A 25471-nucleotide genomic window follows, 5' to 3' on the forward strand; every position below is an offset into this window, starting at 1 on the left:
AATAGTGACCATTCACGCTTAAGAAATTATAAAAATATAAATTTCATCTTTCATCACAATGTTTCTAGAACTTTTTAAATTACACTTTTAAATTCTATATAAAGCAACTACTTCAAACTACGACAGAGGAGCTGCTGTTAATGTGACTGATTTCCCAAGAACATTAGGGGGTAAATATCCCATTTTTAAAAATGTACCTGATAGAGTAATACTTATAGATGAGATGTTTTAGTTAATGAGAGTTCCTCTTACGATCCTGTTATTTATTATACGAGGCAGAAGAAAAAATAAACCAAATGCCTGTTCCAACTTCCTGCATAGTAGAGGTTGGTTCTATTTTAAATACATTCCTTAGCTTTGGATTTGGGTCACCCTATTCTGCATCTCCCTATAACTGCTAATTCAAAATCCCCTAAGGTTGTTTCAAATGAATTTCTGCTAAAAAATCTCAGCACTTGAGATGATGAACAAGACTCACTTTCAGGACATCTTTCCTTTCCTTCCAATCTTCCTGCCTGCTCCCTTTATCTTTCTAACCCTTGTCCTATAATTCTTAACCTAGTCTTTTTGTCGTTTTTTTCTTTTGAGACAGGGTCTCACTCTGTCACCTAGGCTGGAGTGTAAGGGTGCAATCTTGGCTCACTGCAGCCTCAACTTCCTGGGCTCAAGGAATCCTACCACCTTAGCTCCCTGGGTAGCTGGGATTACAGGCACACACTACCAAGCCTGCCTAATTTTTGTTTAATTTTTTGTAGAGATAGGGATCTCACTATGTTGCCCAGGCTGGTCTCAAACTCCTAGGCTCAAATGACCTTTCTGCCTCAGTTTCCCAAAGCACGGTCTCCCAAAGTCAGTGTCCCTGACCCACCATGCCTGGCCTTTATCTGGTCCCTCTGTGGTAACAGAAACAAGGTTGGAGGGATACGTGTGTGTTTAACACACAGGACATGTATGTCCCAATTTTCTTAATCTATTCTATCACACACACCCACACGCATGCACACACACACACACACACACACACATATACATCCCCACTCAGAAGGGCTTGGTCACTGTGTCTCCAAATCAAAGGAAAATAAAAGATGGCTAAGGACATGGTTTGGGAATGAGATAATAAGATATAATCGGACAATTTTTTAAACCACCAATAACCTCCAAAATTAAAACCCTTTAGAAATTGGTAACTTATGAAGTCACAAAGACAACATGCACAAATATCATAGATTCAACTATAATACAAGTCAATTAACATGGGAGAAAATTTAAGTCTGTTTTCCTTTTTATTTTATAAATGTATTTTATTTTACACTTGCTTAATCCACCTTAGACCTAGCACATCCTAGGGTTTTATATACTGATCAAATTGCTCTGCTAGAGATACTTAAGTTCAATAGAAGTTTCCTTTCAAACTTATCCATTTTTAAGAAATGGGAGTCTGTTTTTTTAAATTTTATACATGTTTATTTTCATTATAAATTTATTTAAATCACTTCGGACCCAGCATGTCCTTAGGTTTTACCCATTCGTCAAACTGCTCTGCTGTGAGATAGCCAAGTTTGATAGCAGTTTCCTTTAAGGTTGATCCATTTTTGTGTGCTGTCTTAGCAATCTTTGCTGCCTTGTCATACCCTGAAGAAAAAATAAAAAGATGACATACAGGTTAGTAGTGATATTTGGTTTCCTAAAGCAAAAGGTAACATAATTGTTTACTTGATATTGATGCTATATGGGCCTCTTAAATGACATTTTTTGTTTTTAAAAATAGTTAACAGTGATTATCTTAACAATCATTTTTTACATAGAACATTTACTTTTCTTAAGAAATAAACACTTAAACATACCTCACTTTCTCTAACAGATTTGTTCCTAAGTTGAAATTTTCCACTAACTTAGATATTTTGAAGGGGAAAAAAGTAGAAATTATAGCACCAAGACATAAAAATATACATCTGGGTATATTTTTCAAACAACATGTTTATCTAGAAACAATTATATTTCTAAAGAAACATTAACAAGCTAAATGCTCCAGTCCAGCAGAAAATACAGCACTGCACATCTGGCAACTGTGGTGAGTGGCTCTGAGAGGGGAGAAGTCCTCGCAGTGAGGCAGGGGCAGGCAGGGCCTGGGGAGAGGTGCCTCCAGAGCTGCTTCCAATGGCTCTTCTCTATGTGGCTCTCCACTGCAATGGCTTCTATACCCTGGCCTCTTCCCAGACGTTACAGGGACACAAATGGGGAGTCTGGGCAGAAATACAGACTGCACAAAAGATCACAGGCATAGTGTTTACTTCAGAGTTATTTGCTTTTCAAATTAACAAAAGTGGGGGCAGGGCAGTTCTGCAAGCTGTCTTGTCTTAACATACATATATATATAACATATATATAAATATATATGTAACATATATATAAATATATATGTAACATATATAAATATATATGTAACATATATATAAATATATATGTTACATATATAAATATATATGTAACATATATAAATATATATATAACATATATAAAAAATATATATAACATATATAAAAATATATATAACATATATAAATATATCTATAACATATATAAATATATATATAACATATATATAAATATATATATAAAGTCAAGAAGAAAAAGCAGGAATGAAAATGAAACCAATGATGGAGAAAAAACAACAAAAAACAAAACAAGATCAGAGAAATATGACCAAAAGGAAGAAGCTTGCTGAGGCAGTATACATCATCAACAAGATGGCATGTGTCCATATGCAATTATTAATCAGCTATAAAAGAAAGCATAGGCATAGTTACTTTTATTACTTAACTGAATTTGTGAATGCTAAATATGTTGAAAAGGGCATTTACTGATCTGAAAGGGCATTTATTGATGCCATTTACTGAAAAGGGCATCTTTCTTAAAGCAGAAATGCTTTGAGAAAGAATTCGCATGTTAAACTCTTGAGATCAAAATATATGCAGTACTTTTATCTTAATAATGGCTTTAAAGTCTAAGCATTTCAGTTGTCAAGTCCAACAGGACACTATTAGCAACCAGCCTGGTACATAATGAGAATATAGGGAACCCATGATTCAAAGGGTTGTAAGGTTCACACCAAGTCAACTAGTGAGGTGGTGTTGACCCATCTCATTCTCATATGGCCTCTAACAATTCTTTTTATGTCACAATAAGTTGATTCCAATAAAGATTTACCAATCATTCAACTTTAGGAGACACCTCTAATTTAAAAGTTTTGGCAACATATTCTGAAGTAAAGATCTGATGAAAACTGCTCACACAAGCCTCTGGGTTCCCCTTTGTGTTTTTCCAGATGTAGTTGATGTACCATAATTTTAAATGGATCAACCATTATTACCAATCTCAATGCCATACCAAAAAACTGATATCATACTGGGCTCAGAGCTACCTAAAAGAGTCAAGTGAGCTCTAATTTTAAAAAACTGAAATTAGGCCGGGCGCGGTGGCTCAAGCCTGTAATCCCCACACTTTGGGAGGCCAAGGCAGGTGGATCATGAGGTCAAGAGATCAAGACCATTCTAGCCAACATGGTGAAACCTCATCTCTTCTAAAAAGTACAAAAATTAGCTGGGCGTGGTGGCACACACCTGTAGTCCCAGCTACTTGGGAGGCTGAGGCAGGAGAATCGCTTGAACCTGGAAGGCGGAGGTTGCAGTGAGCCGAGATCACGCCACTGCACTCCAGCCTGGGCAACAGAGCGAGACTGTCTCCAAAAAAAAAAAAAAAAAACTGAAATTATAGCTTGATGTGAAACTAGGAATATAAAATTTGCCTTGAAAGTTCAAGATTATAGAAGAAGCAGTAGCCATATTATGCCAAATACATGAACCACAACTTGTTCTATAATAGAAAGTCAGAAAATATATTAACCTCTGCTTAGCAGAAAGGAAGAATGGGTAAAAAGCTTTTAACACGTCATAATATAATGCAACATAATGCCTCAAAATCTACAAAAGTGAAAACAGTTCATTTAATGGGGATCTCTATGGTCAGTCTACTACCCAAACCTGTATGTTTGATTCTACATAATGAAATATTTACAGTTCCGAAAAAGACTTATAATACAATAGCATGGTTTTAGACAAAATATTTGCATTTTCCTTCCTCCCTTTCACTATAAGCAATGAATACATAAACTTTTTATTTTAATTGTAACTTTCCATTTCTGAATTGAATAAAACAACAAAATTAAAGCATTGTAGAGATCTAGGGAAGGTAGAAAAATGAGTTCATTCAATGTTGCTAATCAGGAGTGCCACCTAGTGACATTACCCACTGAAAGTCTTTTTTTTTTTTTTTTTTTTTTGAGACGGAGTCTTTCTCTGTCCCCCATGCTGGAGTGCAGTGGCGCGCGATCTCGGCTCACTGCAAGCTCCACCTCCCGGGTTCACGCCATTCTCCTGCCTCAGCCTCCCGAGTAGCTGGGACTACAGGCGCCCGCCAACACGCCTGGCTAATTTTTTGTATTTTTAGTAGAGACGGGGTTTCACCGTGTTAGCCAGGATGGTCTCGATCTCCTGACCTCATGATCCGCCCGCCTCGGCCTCCCAAAGTGCTGGGATTACAGGCTTGAGCCACCGCGCCCGGCCCCTGAAGGTCTTACAAATAACCTTCCCCAATGGTCTGCATAGAGTATTTGGCATCTGAATTCCATTAAAATTAAAATAAGTTTGAACTACTACTTCTCTATACATTTCAAATAAAATGAGGCATGATAGATCAAGTTTTGAAAGAACTATGACACCATACAAGTTATATAGTATCTTTCCACACAATTTCAAATATTTTGAGATTTTACTAATACTATATTCAAAAGAAATTTGCTGTTCTCCAACACTGATCCACTTGTCTCTTAAAAATGTTTTAGCTTTTTAATTTTGCATTCAAAGTGATATTACTATTCCTTAAACACTTACCTATATGAGGATTGAGCGCTGTCACCAACATTAGAGACTCATTCATCAGCTTGTTGATCCTTTCTGTATTGGCCTGGATTCCCACCACGCAGTTTTCTGTAAAGGAAACTGAAGCATCCCCCAGCAGCCTGGCTGAGTGTAACACATTTTTAATCTTTGAGTGAGTGAGACAGAGAGAGACAGAGAGAGAGAGAGCAAGTGAGAGAGAGAGAGAGACATTACTAAGGCAACATGTTTTTTGTCCAATAACATATTATTTTCTGGTTGATAGTAAATATACAATTCAATAAACATAGAACTCCTACAAATTTTAAGGCACTATAACCAAGGAAACAAATGTGAAAGAAAGCACGAACATTTGAAGGCACAGAAATCTAAAAAAGGTGAAAAAGACATAAATACAAATGACTAAAACACAAAATAGCCCATAGCAAGTATTTAAAACAGAGGTCTGAAGTGTTAGAGACTATAGAGAAAGAAAAATTAACTACAGTTGTTGGAACTGGTGAAATCCTATTTTATGGAGAGGACTTGGCCAGAGAAGGAAAAATAATCTTCCACGCAGAAGGAAGAGGAGCAAAGATGCAGAGGTTCGAAAGTTCAACATGAGTGTGAGGCAATTAGTAAAGTTAGGGCAAAATCTAATGATCACCAAATTTCTAGGTTTTCTATGCTTTAACAAATACTCCAGCCACTGTAAAATAACTTTTCATATAATATTAAAAACAGTATAAAATCAATTAGTTTGTTTTGGCTTTTTTTTTTTTTTGGCAACATTTCCAATATTTGTGAAGATATATCCACATCCTAATATCCTCTGGTCTAAAACTCCACAGTCTGAAAACAAGACTTCCAACAATGGACTCTAAGACACATAATCTAAGTTTTAATTTGCTACTAATGACGTTGTAATAAGGCAAATATTATCTTTATTTTATATTAAAAATAAAATTTTAAAAAGATTAACAAGGCATTTATCGTTATGCACCTATAAATGCTGGGTATCTGGTGTTAACTGTTTTGAATCTGACCTGAGAGCAAAATTTTAACAGTCTGAATTCTGCTCTGGCCTGTGTTTTTATTTACCACTAGAACACACATTCCACGACGGCAAGAAATCTGTCTTGTTCATTGCTCTATCTCTATTATGCATCCAGTACAGTGCCTGATAGAAAATGGTACTCAATAAATATTTAGTGAATATATTAAATATACTCAATATTTGTCATTTGCATATTCTTATCAAATTAAAATTAGAATTTACAACAGATTCCAAGAGAAAGTAAGCCCCTACTATACGTTAGCTATATAACACTTTGCCCAAATGAAGGACTCTAAATTATGGCAACAGCTCCACTATCTGAAGCTGAGGAAACTGATGAGAAATGACGCAATGCGTCTAACAATCTTCGTAAAGACGAAAGAAAAAGAACAGTTCAGGTGGACACAATGTTTTCAAGTATGTGGAAAGGTAAAGCCAAACAATGAAAGAAAGTCTGACAGGGGGCAGAAAGAGAACTGGTGAAAAAATGTTCAAGAAAGCAGGGATGAAGAATGTTTCAAGGAGGGACAGTCAACATCAACTATTAGTAAGGGAAGAACTAACTGTGCAATGCCAGCTGGACTGAGGTAGTCACCAATGACTGGGAGAATAATTCAAGCACGGAGGGGGCCATGCTGGGCTGTGGTGACTATAGCATAAATGAAAGTGAGTATGTGTTATCCTTTCAAGAAGACTGAATTTGAAGAAGAAAGCAGCAGCATGAGAAGGAGACAGGCTTGTAGGGAGGCGTTTTATTTTTCTTAAACTGGGGCTGTTATAAAAACATCAAATTCCTTAGGTTAAAAGTCAACTAATTTCTATTATCTAGGGTTATTCTGGTAACTTAATAAATGCTTGACTTCCAACTGCTACTTATGTCACCCAAATACCCAATGTGGAATCACTAGAAGTCTTTATGAAATACAAAACCAAGATAATAAGCCTTTGGTCAAAAAACATTAAAAATCAGATTTAAAGCTTACCATCATTGGCTTGAAAACATTCAACTCAAAATGTCCATTGCTGCCTCCGACAGTGACAGCAACATGGTTCCCCATGACTTGGGCTGCAACCATGGTCATTGCTTCACACTGAGTAGGGTTCACCTTGCCTTCAAGAAAACCACCAATGACAGAGTAAGACTAGAATTTATGCAAATAATCAGGAGAACAAAGAAATCTAATTTCATTAAATAGAGTAAGATATACAACAAAGCAAGGCCCAACCATCGGTGTAATTTAATGAAACAAACCAAGGAAGGCGGGATGGGTAGCCACAAACTGAATCATTCAAAGGCTAATGAGTAGCCACAACTACACATTAAATATAGTTCTCCACCTTCATGATTTTCATTCATTCTATACATATTTATGGAACCAGGCACTCAATATACAACAGTGAATAAGAAAGATGCAGGCCCCGCCCTTGCAGAACTTGGAGGCTAGGGAGAAAGAGCTGGCAATTATAAGGGGTAAATACAGAGAAGTGCATGCTGCTATCAGAACACTTATAAAAGTGACCATTCACTAACACTTGGGAGGCTTCCTAGGGGAAGGTGATGCTAAGCTAAAATTTTCCTATCTATCACATGAGTCTCTGGAACCCCACTACCCTGCTCATACTCCTTGGACAAGCTCCAAGTTTGAATCAAACAACCCAGATTCCTCTGACCAGTACAAGTTAACAAACTGGAAAGATTATTGGGTGGATTATTTCCTTTATCTGTGACTCCCCATTTCTCTTTCTTTCTGCAATCACTCTGGATTTGCAATCAACTAAACCCTTATGTCATTTTTCAACATGAAGGACTTTAAAACAAAATTTCATCTCTTCTTATTCTACAGATCCATAATTTTTATAAAAATCTAGAGTCAGGCCTTTCTTTCTCACTATTAAAAGTTACATTGTCAGTTTTAGCCCAAGCTACAATGGCCTTTATGGATCTCAGTTCTGTCATCCATAGTATTGCTACCTCAACTCTGTTAACTGCTAATATGATTAGCATGTATTCTCTTCCTTCACCCTCAGTCACCAGTAAAGTGTTGAAGGGCAGAGCCCTTCAGCTCGTTACCAATATATTCTTCTAGACTGAAGTCACTTCATTAGTCACTTCTGAAATGTCACTGTTCACCCAGCTACATTCATCTGCCAGCATTGCCCAGGCTTCTCCACTGGAATCAATGACTATCATGCGAATCTATCAAATGACTTGCTGAAATCCGGACATACACTGTTGTGTCACTTGCTATATCTAACAGGCACATAACGCAATGCAAAAAATGAAATAAGTGAAGTTTGGTATGACTTCTTTTGATTCAACCCATGCTGATCACTTTAACAGCCTGTTCTACATTTTCTAATGTGGGATTCAAAATACTTGCTGCTAAGTAAGATTCTTTTTTCCTATCTTGTTAGGTGATGTGCCCAGAAGTCTTGATCAGAGGACCACAGACATGCTGAAACAGTGTGCCTTGCGTATCCAGCTTTGGGATAACTTTAAACAAAGAGACATGTTCCATAGCTAAAAATGCCTAGGACCTAGTCAAGTTCTAGCTCCAACATTTACTAGCTATGTGATTACCTGGCATGATACTGCTTCCTGGTTCATTTTCAGGCAAGATCAATTCTCCCAGACCTGACCGAGGACCAGAACCCAAAAATCGAATATCATTTGCTATCTTCATCAGACTGCAGGCAGTAGTGTTCATGGCTCCACTGAGCTCAACCAGAGCATCATGAGCAGCCAGAGCTTCAAATTTATTTGGAGCAGTGACAAAAGGCAAGCCTAAAGAAAAGAAAAAATATCCTATATGGGTGAACAAGTTGAATTAAACATTTTTCTACTATTATCAAGTTAAACAGAAAGTTCCAATATATGAAAAAATAAAAATTTTACTTCAGAAAAAAGTTTACTTAAGACTCAAATTTTGTCCACATTTTTAAAAGAAGTCCTAAAGGAGCAGAAAGAATCTGGTATTACATTTTTGAAGTTTTTTCAGACAGGGTCTCACTCTATTGCCCAGGCTGGAGTGCAGTGTGGCTCAATCACAGCTCACTGTAGCCTCAATGTCCATGGCTCAGGCAATCCTCCCACCTCAGCCTCCAGAGTAGCTAAGACTACAGGTGCACACCACCACGCCCAGCTAATTCTTTAATTTTTAGTAGAGATGGGGTTTCGCCATGTTGCCCAGGCTGGTCTCAAACTCCTAGGCTCAAGTGATCCACCCACCTTGGTCTCCTGAAGTGCTGGAATTACAGGTGTGTAATTCCACTGTGCTTAGCCAGGCACTACATTTAAAAGATGAAATAACAAGTACAATAAATGTACCGAAAGAAAAAACACAATCCTACTGTAGACACACATATATGATGCCTGACTATGCTTGAGTAAAAAGTATATGGGAATTCATTCTAGTTTATTCCACACTCCTTTCCTAATACTTTTTTTTTTTTTTTTTTTTTTTTTGAGACAGAGTCTTGCTCTGTTAGCCAGGCTGGAGGGCAGTGGTACGATCTTGGCTCATTGCAACCTCCTCCTCCAGGGTTCAAGCGATTCTCCTGCCTCACTCTCCCGAGTAGCTGGGGTTACAGGCGCCCACCACCATGCCCGGCTAATTTTTTTAAATTTTTACTAGAGACAGGGTTTCACCATGTTGGCCAGGCTGGTCTCGAACTCCTGACCTCAAGTGATCTGCCCACCTTGGCCTCCCAAAGTGCCAGGATTACAGGTGTGAGCCACCATGTCCGGCCCCTAATACAATTTTTTAAAGTTTCTTTGTCCACTTTACTGTGCTTCATCCTCTCCCCTAGCCAGGAGCCCACAAGATCCCCTGTAAAAACAGGGTGCTAAAATGAGTTAGATGTTCTCAGTTAATAACCCCCATGTTAAAAATTTTATAAATCTACATTTGCCAAACCCTAAAAGTAGAGTTCTCTCCTATTAAAATATGGTTTAAAGACATATCAGCTGGTATCATGTGCAGTGTATAATTATCTCTACCCTAACCGTCTGGTAACATCTACATCTTAATAAGAGTTTTCTGAAGATGACAACTTGGCTCTAATAATAGTTATCATTATCTAAAGTATAGTACTCTCTCTACTAAAGGAAAGACATGGTTCAAAAAGGTCAATAATTCAAAGAATTATCACAGCATGACATAGGAAAAAAAGAAATTAAGTCTGTCTACAACATATTTACTATTCAAATAACTTACTCAACACTCAGTTTTTTCTGCCTATTTTGAAAACTGCTATTCAAAACTTTAAAGGGAAAATAATTGAAAACTAACTAGTAAACAAAGCTAACACTGGTAGATTTTAATGGCATGCTGTATAAACTCCTATATGGAACATTTTTTAAAAGGCAAATAATTAACATTATAACTTCAGAAACAGACTCAAAACACATGTTTGATGGAAAAATATCATTTCTAACTTTAAATTCACAAGAATTCAAGACAGGAACACTCAGAAAATATACAGACCACATATAATGAGAAATGAAAATGAGAAATAATTCACATGATCACTAACCTGTAAGTGCAGCCACTTTTGCAGCAACCTTTTCTGCAAAGCCAATTCTAGTATTTAAACCTGTACCAACAGCAGTGCCTCCAGCTGCGAGCTCATAGATTCTTGGCATGGCAGCTTTTATTCTTGTCATTGCATATTTTACTTGTTGAACATAACCACTAAATTCCTGAAAAGAAAAGAAAATTAAGGTAAGAATAAGTAATTCCTAATAGCTTACAAGTGACTCTAACTGCATTAAATAGAAATTTTTAAAAATACCTTTCAGAATACTAAATTACAAGCTAATCAAGTTTTATTTATACTACTTCAAATCTTATGATGAGCAAAGTATAGGGAAGGATGAGGGTTTATAGAACCATAAGGTACGACAATGCCACTGATAACATGCAGCCTATTTATTATAATCTAGTCTTTTAATAGGAAGCAAAGAAAAACAGCACAGGAAATACACTTTAAAAAGAACAACTTTACTACACTAAATTATTGGTTTACTTGCAGTCTACTAAAGAAACTGAAGTGATTTCTTATTTTTTGGGATGTCTCAGACAACTTGGTATAAGAAAAAATAGTAACTCATCTCCCCCCAAAAAATGCAAACAGAAATATTCTCCATACAATTTCAGTGTATAAACGTTACAGGAAATATGAAGACATTCTACAGAGACTCGGGAAGCTAATGACTCACTGAATAGCACAGGAAGGTAACAGTTTGCATTCAGGGACCTTCCAAAAAGAATAGGAGATAACAGTAGAGTCAGATCATAGCATCAGTGTGCCAATGTCAACTCTGGTTCCAAATTTTGACATGCCTTAATTAAGGCAACCACAGAATTTATGTTTTGAACACAGAAAGGGCTCTATTAATAGTTATGCAGAAACAAAAGGCATAAACTGGGAGTTAACTGGGCAAGCCAAGATACATGGTTACACTAAATCTATCCTTTTTTCCTGCCTGAAAACACTAAAAAACCGTAAGTGATAGGATGCCATACTGTTCTAAAGAAAACATTTCAAAAGATATAACTCATTATGGGTAGACCTGATGCATCTGATATAACTTCACTCATATACAGTCATGCACCACATAATGATGTTTCAGCCAACGAAAGATCACATAAACAGTGGGACCCTAAGATTATAAAACCGTATTTTTACTGTACCTTTTCTACATTTAGATATGTTTAGATACACAAATACTTACTATTGTGTTACGATTGCCTATCGTATCCAATGCAGTAACATGCTGCACAGATTTGTAGCCTAGGAGGAAGGGGCTATGCCATATAGCCTAGGTGTATAGAAGGCTATACCATCTAGGTTTGTGTGAGTATACTTTGTGATGTTCACACAACTATTAAATTGCCTAAGGATGCATTTTTCAGAACACATCCCCATTGTTAAGCAACACGACTGTGTGTATACACACACACACAAACACACGACATAGATTCATTTACACTTTGACAGGGAACAATGCACGAACTCAAAAGACAAGCCCAATAAAAGCAACTATAAATGCTTCTGATAAAGTCAAACAGAAAAATATAATTTTCTGTCTTAACAGGAAGAATGATGATTTTACACAGGAGGCTGAGTCATGGCCCAAATGGTATTTAGTATTGTGGTTTTCAACACCAAAAAAAGGTTAAAATTAGAAACTTGAGGAACATTCAAAAGTTTCAAAACACACATACTGTTCCTCCTTAGAAATTATGCATGGTCCTAAGTACTAATGATGCAAAGAGAAATGAGACATAGCCTTAAGAAGCAACTCAATCCAGTGAGTTCAATTTAGTCCCATCATTTGTTTTTCAATTACTCATTTCGAGTTTTCCTCATTCCTTCCATAAGGAAATTAAGCTACCCCAATTGGAGTGTGAGTTTACTAAGACAAAAGTCATTCCCTGTATTTCCTTACATTTCCTTCACAATGTATACTATTAGATATTCCTTAAGGCATTGATAAAGAAACATGAAAATACTTTCTAATATCTTGGAGAAGAGAGTAGTATCTCCTTCACATGCGGCCAGAGCCATCTTAAAAAGATCTACCTTATTTAATCACTTTAAGATTAAATTTTAAATAACCTACTAATTTAGGTAAGAAAGACAAAAGAAAAACCATGATGATACTGACGGAGATGACAGCGATGACAGTGGTGATGATGGTAGCTAACATTAACGGGTACTTACTGTGTGCCAGGCATGCTTCTAAGCACTCTACATAAATCAATTTATTAGAGTTTCACAAGTATCCTATGAAAGAGAAATTATTTTCCTCATTTTGTAGCTCAGAAAACTGAGGCACAGAAAGGCTAAATGATTTTCCTATGGTCCCATAGCCTGTACACGGCAAAGCTAAGTTTTGAACCCGAGCAGTCTGACTGAATCTGACTTACAGCCAGTACACTCTGCTTTTCTTCTAAGTGGATGTCAATAAAAATTACTGATTGGTTGAACAGAATAACCTCTGTCACTGAAGTTGACGGTTACAAATTTGGCCTTTTAAGCCAGTCAGATTTCAAGGACGACACACTGGCCATTTGTACTAAGCTCTAAATTGAATAAAATTAGTCAAACTCCTATACCTGCCCAAGAGTAAGTGGAACAGCATCCTGAGTATGAGTACGTCCAATCTTGATGATCTGCGCAAACTCTTTGGATTTTGCATCAAGAGCATCATGTAACTTCTGGAGTCCTGGTAACAGTACTTCATGAACTTCTATTGCAGCAGCAATGTGCATTGCTGTGGGAAAAGTATCATTTGAGCTCTGTTGGAAATTTTTCAAAATAAATATAAAATGTTAAATCAGAGGCAACAAAAACAAACTTCTGAATTAAACTTCTCAATTAAAAAACTCTCCAACTAACTACTCAAAACCCAGCTCAGTTACATTTATGTGTGGCATGTCATAGGTAAGTTATTATAGAATCAAATAAGCAGCATCCTGGTTTCTAACACATACTCAGAATTGTATTATACACATTAAGTATACTGAATGTATTATGTATTATATAGAATACGTATTATATCTGCTGCTAATAAATGACAGCAAAATACAGAGAAGTATAGTTAACAACTACACTTGAAGACAGCAGTAATATCTTCAATGTAGTTGAATATCTTATTATATCAAATTACATCAATTATTGAATTATATATTCAAAATCTTATAATTGAATATCTTACAATTATACAGTGCATACAGTCTTTCATAAACAGCTCTTTATTAAGTTTAGAAAAATTCTGTGAGGTAGCTTACCACTTTAAAAATAGGAAAGCCAAGCCCTCATTAAGTTTAGAAAAATTCTGTGAGGTAGCTTACCACTTTAAAAATAGGAAAGCCAAGCCCTCAAAGAGACTGTATAAATGCCAAAATATTTAGCAACTGGCAAACCTGAGACCTAACCAGGTACTATAAATTCAGTGCTCTTTCCTCTACTGTTGACCCTGTACTTTTAAAACATAATATCAAGCTGGGTGCAGTGGCTCATGCCTATAACCTCAGCACTTTGGGAGGCTGAGGCAGGAGGATCAATTGAGGCCAGGAGTTTAAGACCAGCCTGGGCAACACAGAGCAATACCCTGTCTCTAAAATAATTTTAAAAGTTAGCCAGGCATGGCGGTGTATGCCTGTGGTCCCAGTTGCTCAGGAAGCTAAGGCATGAGGATTCCTGGAGCTCAGCATTTCGAGGCTGCAGTGAGCTATGCTCACTCTACTGCACTCCAGCCTGGGTGACAGAGTGAAGCACCATCTCTAAACACACACACACACGCGCGCGTGTGTGTGCACACACACAGATATATATAAAAGTATACTGTCATTCAAAAAGATACATTATTTATATATTTTGACGTTTACTATGCAAAATATAAAGTACTCACAAAAGAAGTAGGATGAATGGTATATAAACACTTATGTACCTGTCACCTTAATTAAAATAGTTTACATAATTATCAACATGTAGCCAATCACGTTACATCTACAACTCTACCTTTCTGAGGCAGAATTCACACTTCAGTATATAGAAAACATAAATTCATAAAGGCAAGTATTAGATTGGGAAAATCCCTTATACAATGAATGTATATGAAAAAAACTTCTTCCTTACTACTTAAAAATATATTAAATTATACCTAGCACCCAGATCTCAGTTTCTAAATATCATTTTCCAATAAAAATTCTCCAACAGTTCCTTGAAAAATGGCTGTTTCTAGGGCTGGGGCAGAAACAATACAAGACAATGAGCTTGGAGCATCTTAAAGTACCAGAAAGAACACACTTAAGAAAAGTAAAAGGATGGTGGCATGCCTAAAAGGACACAAGAGCCAAATGCATTGGGTTCCCAGAGCTGAAAGAATTTAAGCAACAATATAAACAAAAGTATGGGATTATAACCTGAAGAATAAAATAAATAACCATGAATCCATGCTGATATACACAAATAACTGAATAAATAAATAAATGGGACAGAGAGAACAAATCTTCCTTGCAGAAAAATTCAACTAACAAATGTAGAACGAATAAAGAAAACTGAAAATCACTATTAAAACACCACGGAAGTAATTGCTTTAGACAAGATTCCCTGATGAATGCTAAAAATAGTGGGAAAAAGTTTAAGGAAAAAGAAGATGTTTGTGTAGTCTCAAGGTAGCACTATTAATTATTACAGTGATTTTAATGTAAGCCCAAAAACTTTTTGATACTCCTCCCTCTAGAAACTGAAATACAGTGCCTGGAATGCAGGCAGGGTTCAGGGACCTATTTCTAATGAACAGAGTATAGAAGAGGAAAAATTATAATTTTACCATGGAGAAACCTGGCAAGCACCAGCTTAACCAAGTGATTAAGGTTAACATCACCAGCAAAAGTCATGTTGCTATCATGAACCCCTGATATGATGCAATCAGAAGGGCCCTTTATTTCTGTGACAGTTTTCTCAAAAATTCAAAAGTCTCAGTCTAATGAGAAAACATCAGACACACCAGAATTGAGGGACAGTCTACAAAATACCTGACCACTGCTTTCAAAGTGTCAAGGTCACTACTATGTGAAATGCTAACCCCTAGGGTAATAGTATTAGGAGATGGAGCCTTTGCAAGGTGATTAGTTCATAGGGCAAAGCTCTCATGAACGGAATTAGTGCCCTTATGAAGAGATCCCAGAGGGCTCCCTTGTCCCTTCCACCATGTGAAGACACAGAAAAGATGGCCATCTACAAACCAAAAAGTGGGCCCCCACCAAGCCAATGAATTGGCCAGTGGCCTGACCTCAGACTTCTAGCTGCCAGAACTGTGACAAATTAACTTCTATTGTTTATAAGCCACTCAGTCTATTGTATTTTGTTACTGCAGCCCTAAAGGACTGAGACAATCGCAAAAGACCAAGAAAGTGTCACAGATTGGAAGAAACTAACGGGACATGTGACTAAATGTAATGTATAGCATTGATTGGATCCTGAAAAAGAACTTGAGTGGAAAAACTGAGGAAAGCCTCAATTTTTTTTTTAAGTCTGTTGCTTAGCTAATAGTACTGTATCTATGTTAATTTCTTAGTTTTCATAAATGTACCATGGTTACGTAAGATGTTAACATTAAGGGAAGCTAAGTGAAGGGATATAGAAACTATCTGAACTATCTTTGCAATTCTCTTATAAATCTGAAATTATTTCAAAATAGAGTTTTAAACAATAAAAAATACATATACTAAATTCAAGTGTCCTAAAAGTAATTTTTATAAGGATTGAAACATAAAGCCAAGATTCCTTAAAGAAATAAGAACCATCAGAAGCCTTATCCATTAAATAATGAACTCTTCTCGTCAAAAAGTAAATGCTCGTTTTACAAGGAAAATCTCAGGTATGCTTTTCAATTTATAACAAAAAAAAAGCAAAGCTCACATACTGACCTGGCTTTTATTAACATGATCATTGGGATGCACAGGTATCTTGCTGCCAAGTTCACCTCCTAACATTTCAATTGCTCTATTGCTAATGACTTCATTTACATTCATATTTGTCTGAGTTCCTGATCCAGTCTGCCATACCACGAGAGGAAAATGATCATTTAATTTACCTTCAGCTACCTGCAGAAAAAATGTTAAAAATGAGTATTTTAAAAAAGGAAATAATATTCATTCCACTATTTTAATCAACCAAAATTAAGTTCCATTTATAAAACTATTTTAAATACGTTCATTGTTTTCATATGCTAAATGACCTGCTGATTATGCCACAGAGTTTGCATACAGTTGACCCACATATCTAAGCTTCTGAAGCATCACTTGCTCCAACGACAGATACTTTAAAAAGTGAAATATTATCTATAGTGAATGGTATGACAATTCACTGGTTTCAAATAAAAAGGGAATCAAAACTATCTTTCTTATTTTTCTCTAACTGCCTCCTCTAATATAGGGCCACCTGTTAGGGCTGGCAAATACGTTTAGTCTTTAGATATATTTGTTGCTGGTGCTCAGCAGGAATATCCAACAGATGTTATTGCCAGAGTCAGCATGATAATGAGCTAGTGACTTGAAAATGTGAGTTCACTAATAGCTACTTCATTGCACAGATGTCCATTGAGCAGTAATCACCAAATGTAGAAATAAACACTGCCCAGATTTGCCCCTATTTTTGTTGTATTTTTATACTTTCAGCTTATGTGTTAGTTTTTGGATGGTGTGCTTTGTAAAATGTGGGTGGTTAACAATCTTCTGCAATGATTTTAGCTTAAAAAATCAGAATGCGCTTGAGAAATTTATTACCTTGAACAACTGGTCCACTTTAAAATAAAACTTTTTTCTAGTTATATAAAAATATGTGATTAGTGTAGAAAATTTTGAGAACTGAGAAAAGTAAAACAGTCACTATAGTTCTACTGCTCAGTAATTATGACTATTAGCATGTTGGCATCCCTAGTCTCTATCTCATGCAATGAGGGGTCTGTGTGTGTGTGTGTGTGTGTGTGTGTGTATGAGAAACACACATTTTCTGTTCATTTTTTCCTAAACAAAATTAGGATCGTAAAATACATATATTTTTGCAAACTTTCCTCCCTATTTCTCATAGGCTAGGCTTTGTTCATGCCAATCTTCAAAAAAGGAATTTTCTATAATTTACCATATAAATATAAAGTATATAAGTAGCTATTATAGTTACGCAATTGTCTAATTTGTTTTCATTATTATAAATAGTGCTGTAATTAACAATACTATATATACAGTTGTTACCTCTGACTGCTTCTTTAAGACAATGTTATTAGCACATTAGTAAAATTACATTCTCAATATGCATTATCAAATAATCAACTGGTTTTAAAAAGATTTATATATAAAATAAAAAATCAAGTAAAGTTCAAACAATATCTTTTCAAAAAAATTTCTTAAAACTATACAAATTAAGGAAAGTCAAAAGGCTTAAAAACAAAAGGTATGAAATCATCCAGAAATTTTGTCACAATGTAACATTTTAAGCACCATATTAATATCATCACTAAAAATCATGCTACCACCCTCCCCTGAAATTCATTAATTCAAGAATTCACAGTTCGCCTTTCCTTCTGCCAGAGCATATCATCATCCAGAGTATGGCATGGGTCTGATGTTATTAAGTAAACACACTTATCACCTCCTACCTCATCTGCTGCCTTCATTATTGCATTAGCAATCTTTGGATCAAGACCATAATCCTGGTTTACTTCAGCGGCCGCTCGCTTCAAGATGCCAAAAGCTTTAATAACTGGGGTCTAAAATTAATCAGAAAAATATTTCAAATTTGCAATTTTACTTAAGCATGGAAATTTATTATTTTGGCAGATGCAAAAGCTATACATAAAACAATAACAATAAAATGGTAACATTATAGCTCTAAAACGTTTAGGTTATAGAGAAAGATTATAGACAGGAATTCATGAACCAAGAATCAACATTATCATGGATCTATTTGTTTAAGGAACCAAATAAAAACAAATACATTGACTCTTCATATATATGTATGTCTCCCACATACATATACATATACACACATATTCACACGTATACAATCCTATGCACAAATACACACAATAAATTATATGTGTTTATTTCAGATACTATAAATAAAAACAAATAGTAGTCAATCTTTTCACCAGCAAGAGCCATTATTTTCTCTCACTGGATCCCACATTACATTATAATTGTTTCCTTCCCCTCTTAAAAAAATAAATAAATAAGGGATATATTTAACTGCCAATCAGTATGAGACTACCAGTTACTGACTGGGTTATCATTTCACCCCAAGGCCAAAAAGCAATCTATTCTACTTAGCTAGTAAAGCCTTAATACTCAGTAACTCCCTGGACATTTCTCTCAGAAGAATTATTTTTTTAAACCCAAGATTCTCCAGACCTAAAGGTGACAGCTTCCGATATATATAAAACCCCATTAGTGCAGATCTTTTCATTGTCTATCCCAAATCACCTCACCACGCTTGAAAAGGATAAACTGAAATGAAAACCTAGTTTTTTGTAAGACAAGTGAATTGTGAGTTCTTGTCAAAATTAATAATATAGATTGCTGTATAGATCCCACACCAGGTTTGAATGGGGAAAGAGCAGAAGGGAGAAAGGGAAGAAAGGAAGAGAATGATGAATATATAAAAGAGAACCTGTTATCTCTGGAATCAAAGTAGAAAAAACAAAGAAAAGTAAGAAATAAGACACATTAAAAACATAAACTTTGACCACAGGAAGTATAAGCTGAGGGGTAAATAGAAAAGGAAAACGAGAAAATTTTAAATTTCAATTTTAAGTAACTAAAATTAAAACATTAGAAATGTTTTACTCAAACAAAATGGCGACAGATGGCACACAGGATTAGAAACTTAAAAACTTTAAACATGAAAACAAATGGGAATTTAAATCCCCACAGTAACAAACACTGCAGTAGTGGGCTGAACCACTACCAGGGGCAAAGGTCAATGCCAATCAACGTTGGCCATCTGAATGGAGTGAATGACCCCCAGTGTTTATGGACCATAAAAATAAAAAAGGGTCATTCACAGCAGAAAGAGGTTCAACAAACACCATAAAATGGCAAAATGTATCACTAGAGAGAAAAGACAGGTCACTTTATTCTTAATTTATTCACATTAGATGTTCATAATCTTTTTTAGCTTTGTTTTCCTCTGGACCTCAAGTAAAAAGGGTTGAGTTTAATCATACTACTCAGTTTAGAGTACATACAGACTGTTTTACACGTAATAAAGTTCAGGAAGTATGACAAAATCGAGACCCCAGGTGTCTGCCTTTCACAGGTGTGCAATCCCAATGGCTGTGCTGTCTCTGGAGCAGCAGCAGCAGGAACCATGCACCACCAGAACCACAAAACATGCTGGTGACACAGATCAATGAAAACGGCAGCCATGCTCACTCCCACCAACACTGGCTGGGGCTGACCTCCATCTTAGTCTCTGGAGTTGAATAATATGAGATTATTTTAGGATTGGTCACTACCCTTTTTCACCCAACCACGTAGTCAAACTATGTTTACCTCACCGCCAAGAAGGCTGTAGATGGCAATGACAAAGATATTCTCATCAAAGATTCAGCTGCCTGTTGTAAAGTTCTATATACCTGTCACGAGGCAGTCTGAAGGCTTAGGAATGACTTAACATTATTGAAAATAAAAGCATATTTATAAGATAAGTGTTAAACAATATCTCACCGGATGAAGCCTGGCTACTTCTAGGCTTACTAGCCTATCCTGCATTGACTATTTTTCATACTCCGGTTGGGCTCCCGTAGAATATGTTATGCATTTCTCAATTCTTTTCACACTTTAACATCTCTGAAATCAAGATGTATCTTGTATTCAATGGTAAGTCACAACCTTAATTAGTAGCATTTTTCTTTTTTAGTGGTGCCTATTGGTGCATCTTCTAATTGATAGCATCTTAAATTTAATTGAATGTGGTAGAAAGTTTTCTCATCATTTAATCATTCATATGGAATTGAATAAATACTTATATATTATCTATTATATGTCAGACATGGTTAAGAGTAATACTTTGATGTGTTTGTGTACTATACACTTTCTAGGAAACTGAAACCAAACTACAAAGTGTAATTTTAAAAAATCTCAGTTTTAAATTAGTGGGGGAAAAAAATGAATATTGAAATAAAAATGTTTACAAACTGTAAAATCGTAGTAAAAATCTGTAAATACTCAGCAAGAATGAGAAGACAATCATTTAGTTCTGTCAAATAAAAATCCAAAATAACTATTCACAATAGCAAAGACATGAAATCAACCCAAACGTCCATCAATAAAGGATAAAGTTGTACATATCCACCATGGAACTCTATGCAGCCATAAAAAAGAATGAGATCATGTCCTTTGCAGAGATATGGATGGAGCTAGAAGCTGTGACCCTCAGCAAACTAACAGAGGAACAGAAAACCAAACCCGCATGTTCTCACTTGTAAGTGGGAGCTGAACAATGAGAACACATGGACACAAGGAGGGGAACAAAGCACACAGGGGCCTGTGGGGGAAGGGGGAGCAGCAGAATAAATAGCTAACGTGGGGTTTTAATATCTAGGTGATGGGTTGAGAGGTGCAGCAAACCACCACGGCACACATTTACCTGTGCAACAAACCTGCATATCCTGCATGTGTATCCCGGAACTTAAAATTAAATTAATTTTTTTTTTTTTTTTTGAGACGGAGTCTCACTCTGTCGCCAAGCTGGAGTGCAGTGGTGCGATCTCAGCTCACTGCAACCTCTGCCTCCCGGGTTCAAGCCATTCTCCTGTCTCAGCCTCCCGAGTAACTGGGACTACAGGTGCGCGCCACCGTGCCCAGCTAATTTTTGTATTTTTAGTAGAGACAGAGTTTCACCATGTTGGCCAGGATGGTCTTGATCTCTTGACCTCGTGATCTGCCCACCTCAGCCTCCACAAGTGCTGGGATTACAGGCATAAGCCACCATGCCCGGCCTTAAATTTTTAAAAAATCCAAAATATTCAAAGTGATGGCTCAAAATAATAGCATGGTAAAACTTCAAAAAGTTCTTTAACATTTTAGTGAAAGAGAACCTCTTATTACTCATGAAGCCATATTTTCTAATAACTTTACATTTTAACTCTGAAAAATATTTATTTATAAAGTGACTCATGAATACAGCCTACTTCATCCAAAATAAGCCAACATTTCCACAAATGCCACTTACTGGCATGCGTTCTGTCACACCTCCAATCTTAAAGTTCATCGTAGATCTCACGGTCTGGGCGCCATAATACTTATCATTTGGCACCTTTAGTTCACCAAAGGTATCATATTCTATCCGGAAGGAATTTTGGCTTGCCTAAAGACAAGATACAACACTGTTACAAGTTGAAAAGAAACCCAGGATCAAAAGTAATTGCATCTTATCAGCTGTTAAAGAGAAAGAACCCTGAATAAGTATCACAAAGACAAAAAAATACTATTTGGATTCTCATTCTCTTCCTCACTTTCAGGTCTTTTCTTGAGAGCTCTTTGTCACACAAACTTATTAATGCAGGAGTTAAAGACAGATTGTAGAACTAATATACTATGGTGGTGATAAACATAAAGACTTTGAAATACAAATAGTAATCTTTTCCATTTCAAGAGTATGCTTATTATTGGTCAAGATTTGGCCAGTTCAATGTACTTAGTTTAATGCTTATTTTACTGGGAACTTTTGAAAATGGTCTAAGAACGATGATTTGAAATTTATAAACATTATTTATATATAAACATTACTCATATATATTACATATGTATATTCATTTATATAAAAAATGCATAAACATTATTCATATATATAAACACTATTTATATATATGTCATCATGCTACCAAGTCAGTATCACAGCTGGTCTGCCTGTTAAATATTCTCATTCTCAATGCACTTTTTAATGCATTTTTAATAAACAATGATCACACTAATTACTCATGTGTGATTTATTTGCTTATTTAACTGCTTTGCTTATTTAATCTCCCCTAAAGACAAGAATAAAACACTGTCTGTAAAACCCTATCCCCATAGGGACGGTCTATTTACAGGGCCTGATAAGCGGAAGGCACTCAATAAACAGTATCTTTCTATTGAATGAATTTGTATGTGTTCTTTTAAATAAAAGGTACCTTAGGGCATCAAGGGTTATGTGAAATTCTCAACATTAGCAACAGGAAGAACTTTTAACAAAACCAACAGAGATTTTGGACCTGAGAATGGTTAGAGGGCAAAAAATACCAGAACTAGAAAAAACAAAAACTACTTCCATCTGATTTTAGCTAACATTACAATTCTAAGAGCAAAGTAGTGCTATTTTTTGACATTTGCATCAACAGGATAGATTCAGAAGTTCTCCAGTCTGCTTCCCTTTACAAAACACTAAATAAATAATAAATAAATTTAAAAATATGTAAAGGTTTTAAAATGCCCTAAAATTATTCGAGCAGGGAGTTCGAGGAATACAAAATATCTCTGATTCTGTAGTATAGTGGTATATCGTAGGTATAGTGATCCAATCAAATTATCTTCACGTTTATAGTCCAGAAAAAGTACTGGCCCTTTTAAATACCCTAGACGGAGCATTTATTTAATGAGCACTCACTACATGGTATTTTCACATGTGCAGTTTTGCTGAGTAGCTGTATTTCAACTTTGCATACGGAAACCGAGGCACAAAGACAACTTGCCCAAAGTCTCAAAGGAGAAGCAGAGTAAGATTTGAAATCACATCTCTTAGATTGCAAACCTCATGCTACACCAGAGAGCAGAACTGTAACTCTTCAACTATCATTTCTCAAACGTTTCCTAACAATATACATATGTATTTAAAGCTTTTTAAAAGCCTGCATTCCTAAAGGTGACACTCTAAAGAGCAAAAAGACTTACGTAAGCATGTCATAACCTGAACTTGGATCTTTAAGTTCTTAGCTGTCTTTCTGAATAAAAAGTACTGATTCAGCTCCTAGCCAATCTGCTCAAACACGCTTCAGAATACTATGCCCGCAGTATTCGGAATTGAAGAGTTTTACAAAAGTTGTGGGGGAAACCATAGTCAGCCTAACAAACTGAACATGCAATTTCAAAAGAAGTAAAATCTTCGAAGAACCTTCTACCCCACCTGGAGGGCCTGAAAGCAGTGCAGTGCCCCTTGGCGACACAAACCACAGTTCAGAAACCACTAGATGCGCAGGCGGCCAGTGTCCGGCCAGGAAGGCCCAGCTAAGGGGCAGGACGGTGCAGGAGCTGCCCCTCTCCCAGCACCCTCCGCCCACACTGCCACTGTCCTTGAGGGCAGCGCTCCAGGGCTGTGGGCCTGCGCGCCAGCAGCAGCGAAGTTACCCCAAAACTCCCCGGCCTCGGCCCGCCATGGACGGCTCTGAGGAGGCGCCGAGAGCGGGCCCAGTAGGACCCTCTCTGCCAGCCGCCGTCCCTCCCCAAGCGCTCTCCAGGGCTGCGGCGCCATCCCTGCGCTAGAAGAGGCGTCCCGAGGCCGGGAGGCCCGCCACGCCGGCGCGGGCGCCGAGCCCAGAGTCTGGCGCGGCCCGGACGCCCGGGGAATCTCTCCCGCCAAGCCGCGGGAGCCCGGGCCGGCAGGCAGGTGGGATGAAGGTCACCGCGGGGAGGCCGGGGGATGGCGGCCTGCGCTCACCATTCGAGCCGCGTTCGGGGGCCAAAACGACGGCACAGCCGCGCCACCCAAGCCGGGAGCCGAAGCTAAGGCTGAGGCTGGAGCCCGCACGAGGCGACGCGAGCGCGCGAGGAGCCGGAGTGCTCGGTACATGATGCTGAGGCAGCCTGGGTAAAATTTCTGGGCGGCTGTGGCCACGCCTCCACGCCAGCTGTCAGAAGCCGTTCCGCCCACCGGCCTCCGCTCTTATCCAATCAACAGCCTCAAATCAACAGGTGGGGCGGGACCAATAGTGAATGACCAGTAAAGAATGAGGGGGGCGGGTTAACTTTCTAGTAGTAGTGTGGGGTGTAAGGCCCACGGATTCATGGGAAACTAGAAAGAAGGGAATTATGGGAAAGGAGGCTCCGGTTATTCTCGGAGCCGGTCTGATTTTTACGTGTGGCTGTTAGAAGGCGGGAGTATTAGCTGGTGAATCAGGTCGTGTCTGGTTGGTGAAATATCCTAGAAAGAAATATTTATTATTTTATTTATCATGTAATCACTCATTACATATTCTTGCTACTGAAATCCTTTTTCATTTCTTCCAGATTGTATCTTCTGTGTAGAATTTTTGGGAAGTGCAGAAAAGTGTAGATAATGAAATAGTAATTATTCATAATCCCACAACTGAAAAATAAGATACTTACTTATTTCTTTTAACTTATCATTTTGAGATCGCTAGTTTCCTTTCTCTTCTTAGCCTGTAACCTCAGAACTCTTTTTTTTTTTAATGAATTGTGGAAGATGTACACAATTATAGGCAACCTCGGAATTTTTATTATTTGCATATAGTTCTCCCAGTTTTTTGCATGGCTAATTTATACATTTTCGAATTAAAGACATATTGTTTTAATATAATAGTTGATTACAGAAAAGCAGGAATTGATATAAAATTGCATCTGAACCACGGTTTTATCTTTTCTCTTTTCTATTGCTTGGAACCAGATGACAGTAAAGAGAGAGCGATCGGATGTTCTTAAAATCAAAAGTCTAGAACCTGCAAAGCAAATTTATGAGTTAAACTTGTAAACTTGCCAAACCTTTTGGTAACATTATGTTATTTTGTGACTTATAAATTTGACACATATTTAAAATATAAAAATTCAAATGAGATTGTAATAGTTGAACTACAATCAAAACACACTAGAAAACTGAATGCAAATTCTTTAAGACATTGCTAATAATGGAATGACATTTTGTTTTTGTTCTGCACCGTCCCAGCAGGTAGCATTATTGTGTATGTCATTATTTT

The 25471-nt window shown here is 36.9% G+C and overlaps 1 protein-coding gene across 1 annotated transcript; it reads right to left on the reverse strand.

Moving 5' to 3' along the window:
* Positions 1-1264: 1264 nt before the first annotated feature.
* Positions 1265-24400, reverse strand: FH (fumarate hydratase). The gene is made up of 10 exons (XM_055233701.2): positions 24199-24400; positions 21739-21873; positions 18164-18274; positions 16437-16613; positions 13116-13298; positions 10528-10693; positions 8573-8776; positions 6975-7102; positions 4950-5103; positions 1265-1632 (listed from the first exon to the last, which is right to left on the reverse strand). The coding sequence occupies exons 1-10, from the start codon at positions 24328-24330 to the stop codon at positions 1490-1492; spliced, it is 1533 nt and encodes a 510-aa protein (XP_055089676.1). The 5' UTR covers positions 24331-24400; the 3' UTR covers positions 1265-1489.
* Between the last annotated feature and the right edge of the window lie 1071 nt (positions 24401-25471).

Source organism: Symphalangus syndactylus, chromosome 19 (assembly GCF_028878055.3).
Source record: "Symphalangus syndactylus isolate Jambi chromosome 19, NHGRI_mSymSyn1-v2.1_pri, whole genome shotgun sequence".
Classification (NCBI taxonomy): Eukaryota; Metazoa; Chordata; class Mammalia; order Primates; family Hylobatidae; genus Symphalangus; species Symphalangus syndactylus.

What these genes read in the sequence shown, in the direction of transcription:
- FH (XM_055233701.2), bottom strand. Translation starts at nt 24,330, where the DNA reads ATGTACCGAGCACTCCGGCTCCTCGCGCGCTCGCGTCGCCTCGTGCGG. An exon ending in AGGAAGCAGTATCATGCCAG is followed by an intron (nt 7,103 to 8,572) that starts GTAATCACATAG and finishes GTTTTCTTGAAG; the next exon opens with GCAAGGTGAACCCTACTCAG. An exon ending in ATGTTTTCAAGCCAATGATG is followed by an intron (nt 5,104 to 6,974) that starts GTAAGCTTTAAA and finishes ACTCACTCAAAG; the next exon opens with ATTAAAAATGTGTTACACTC.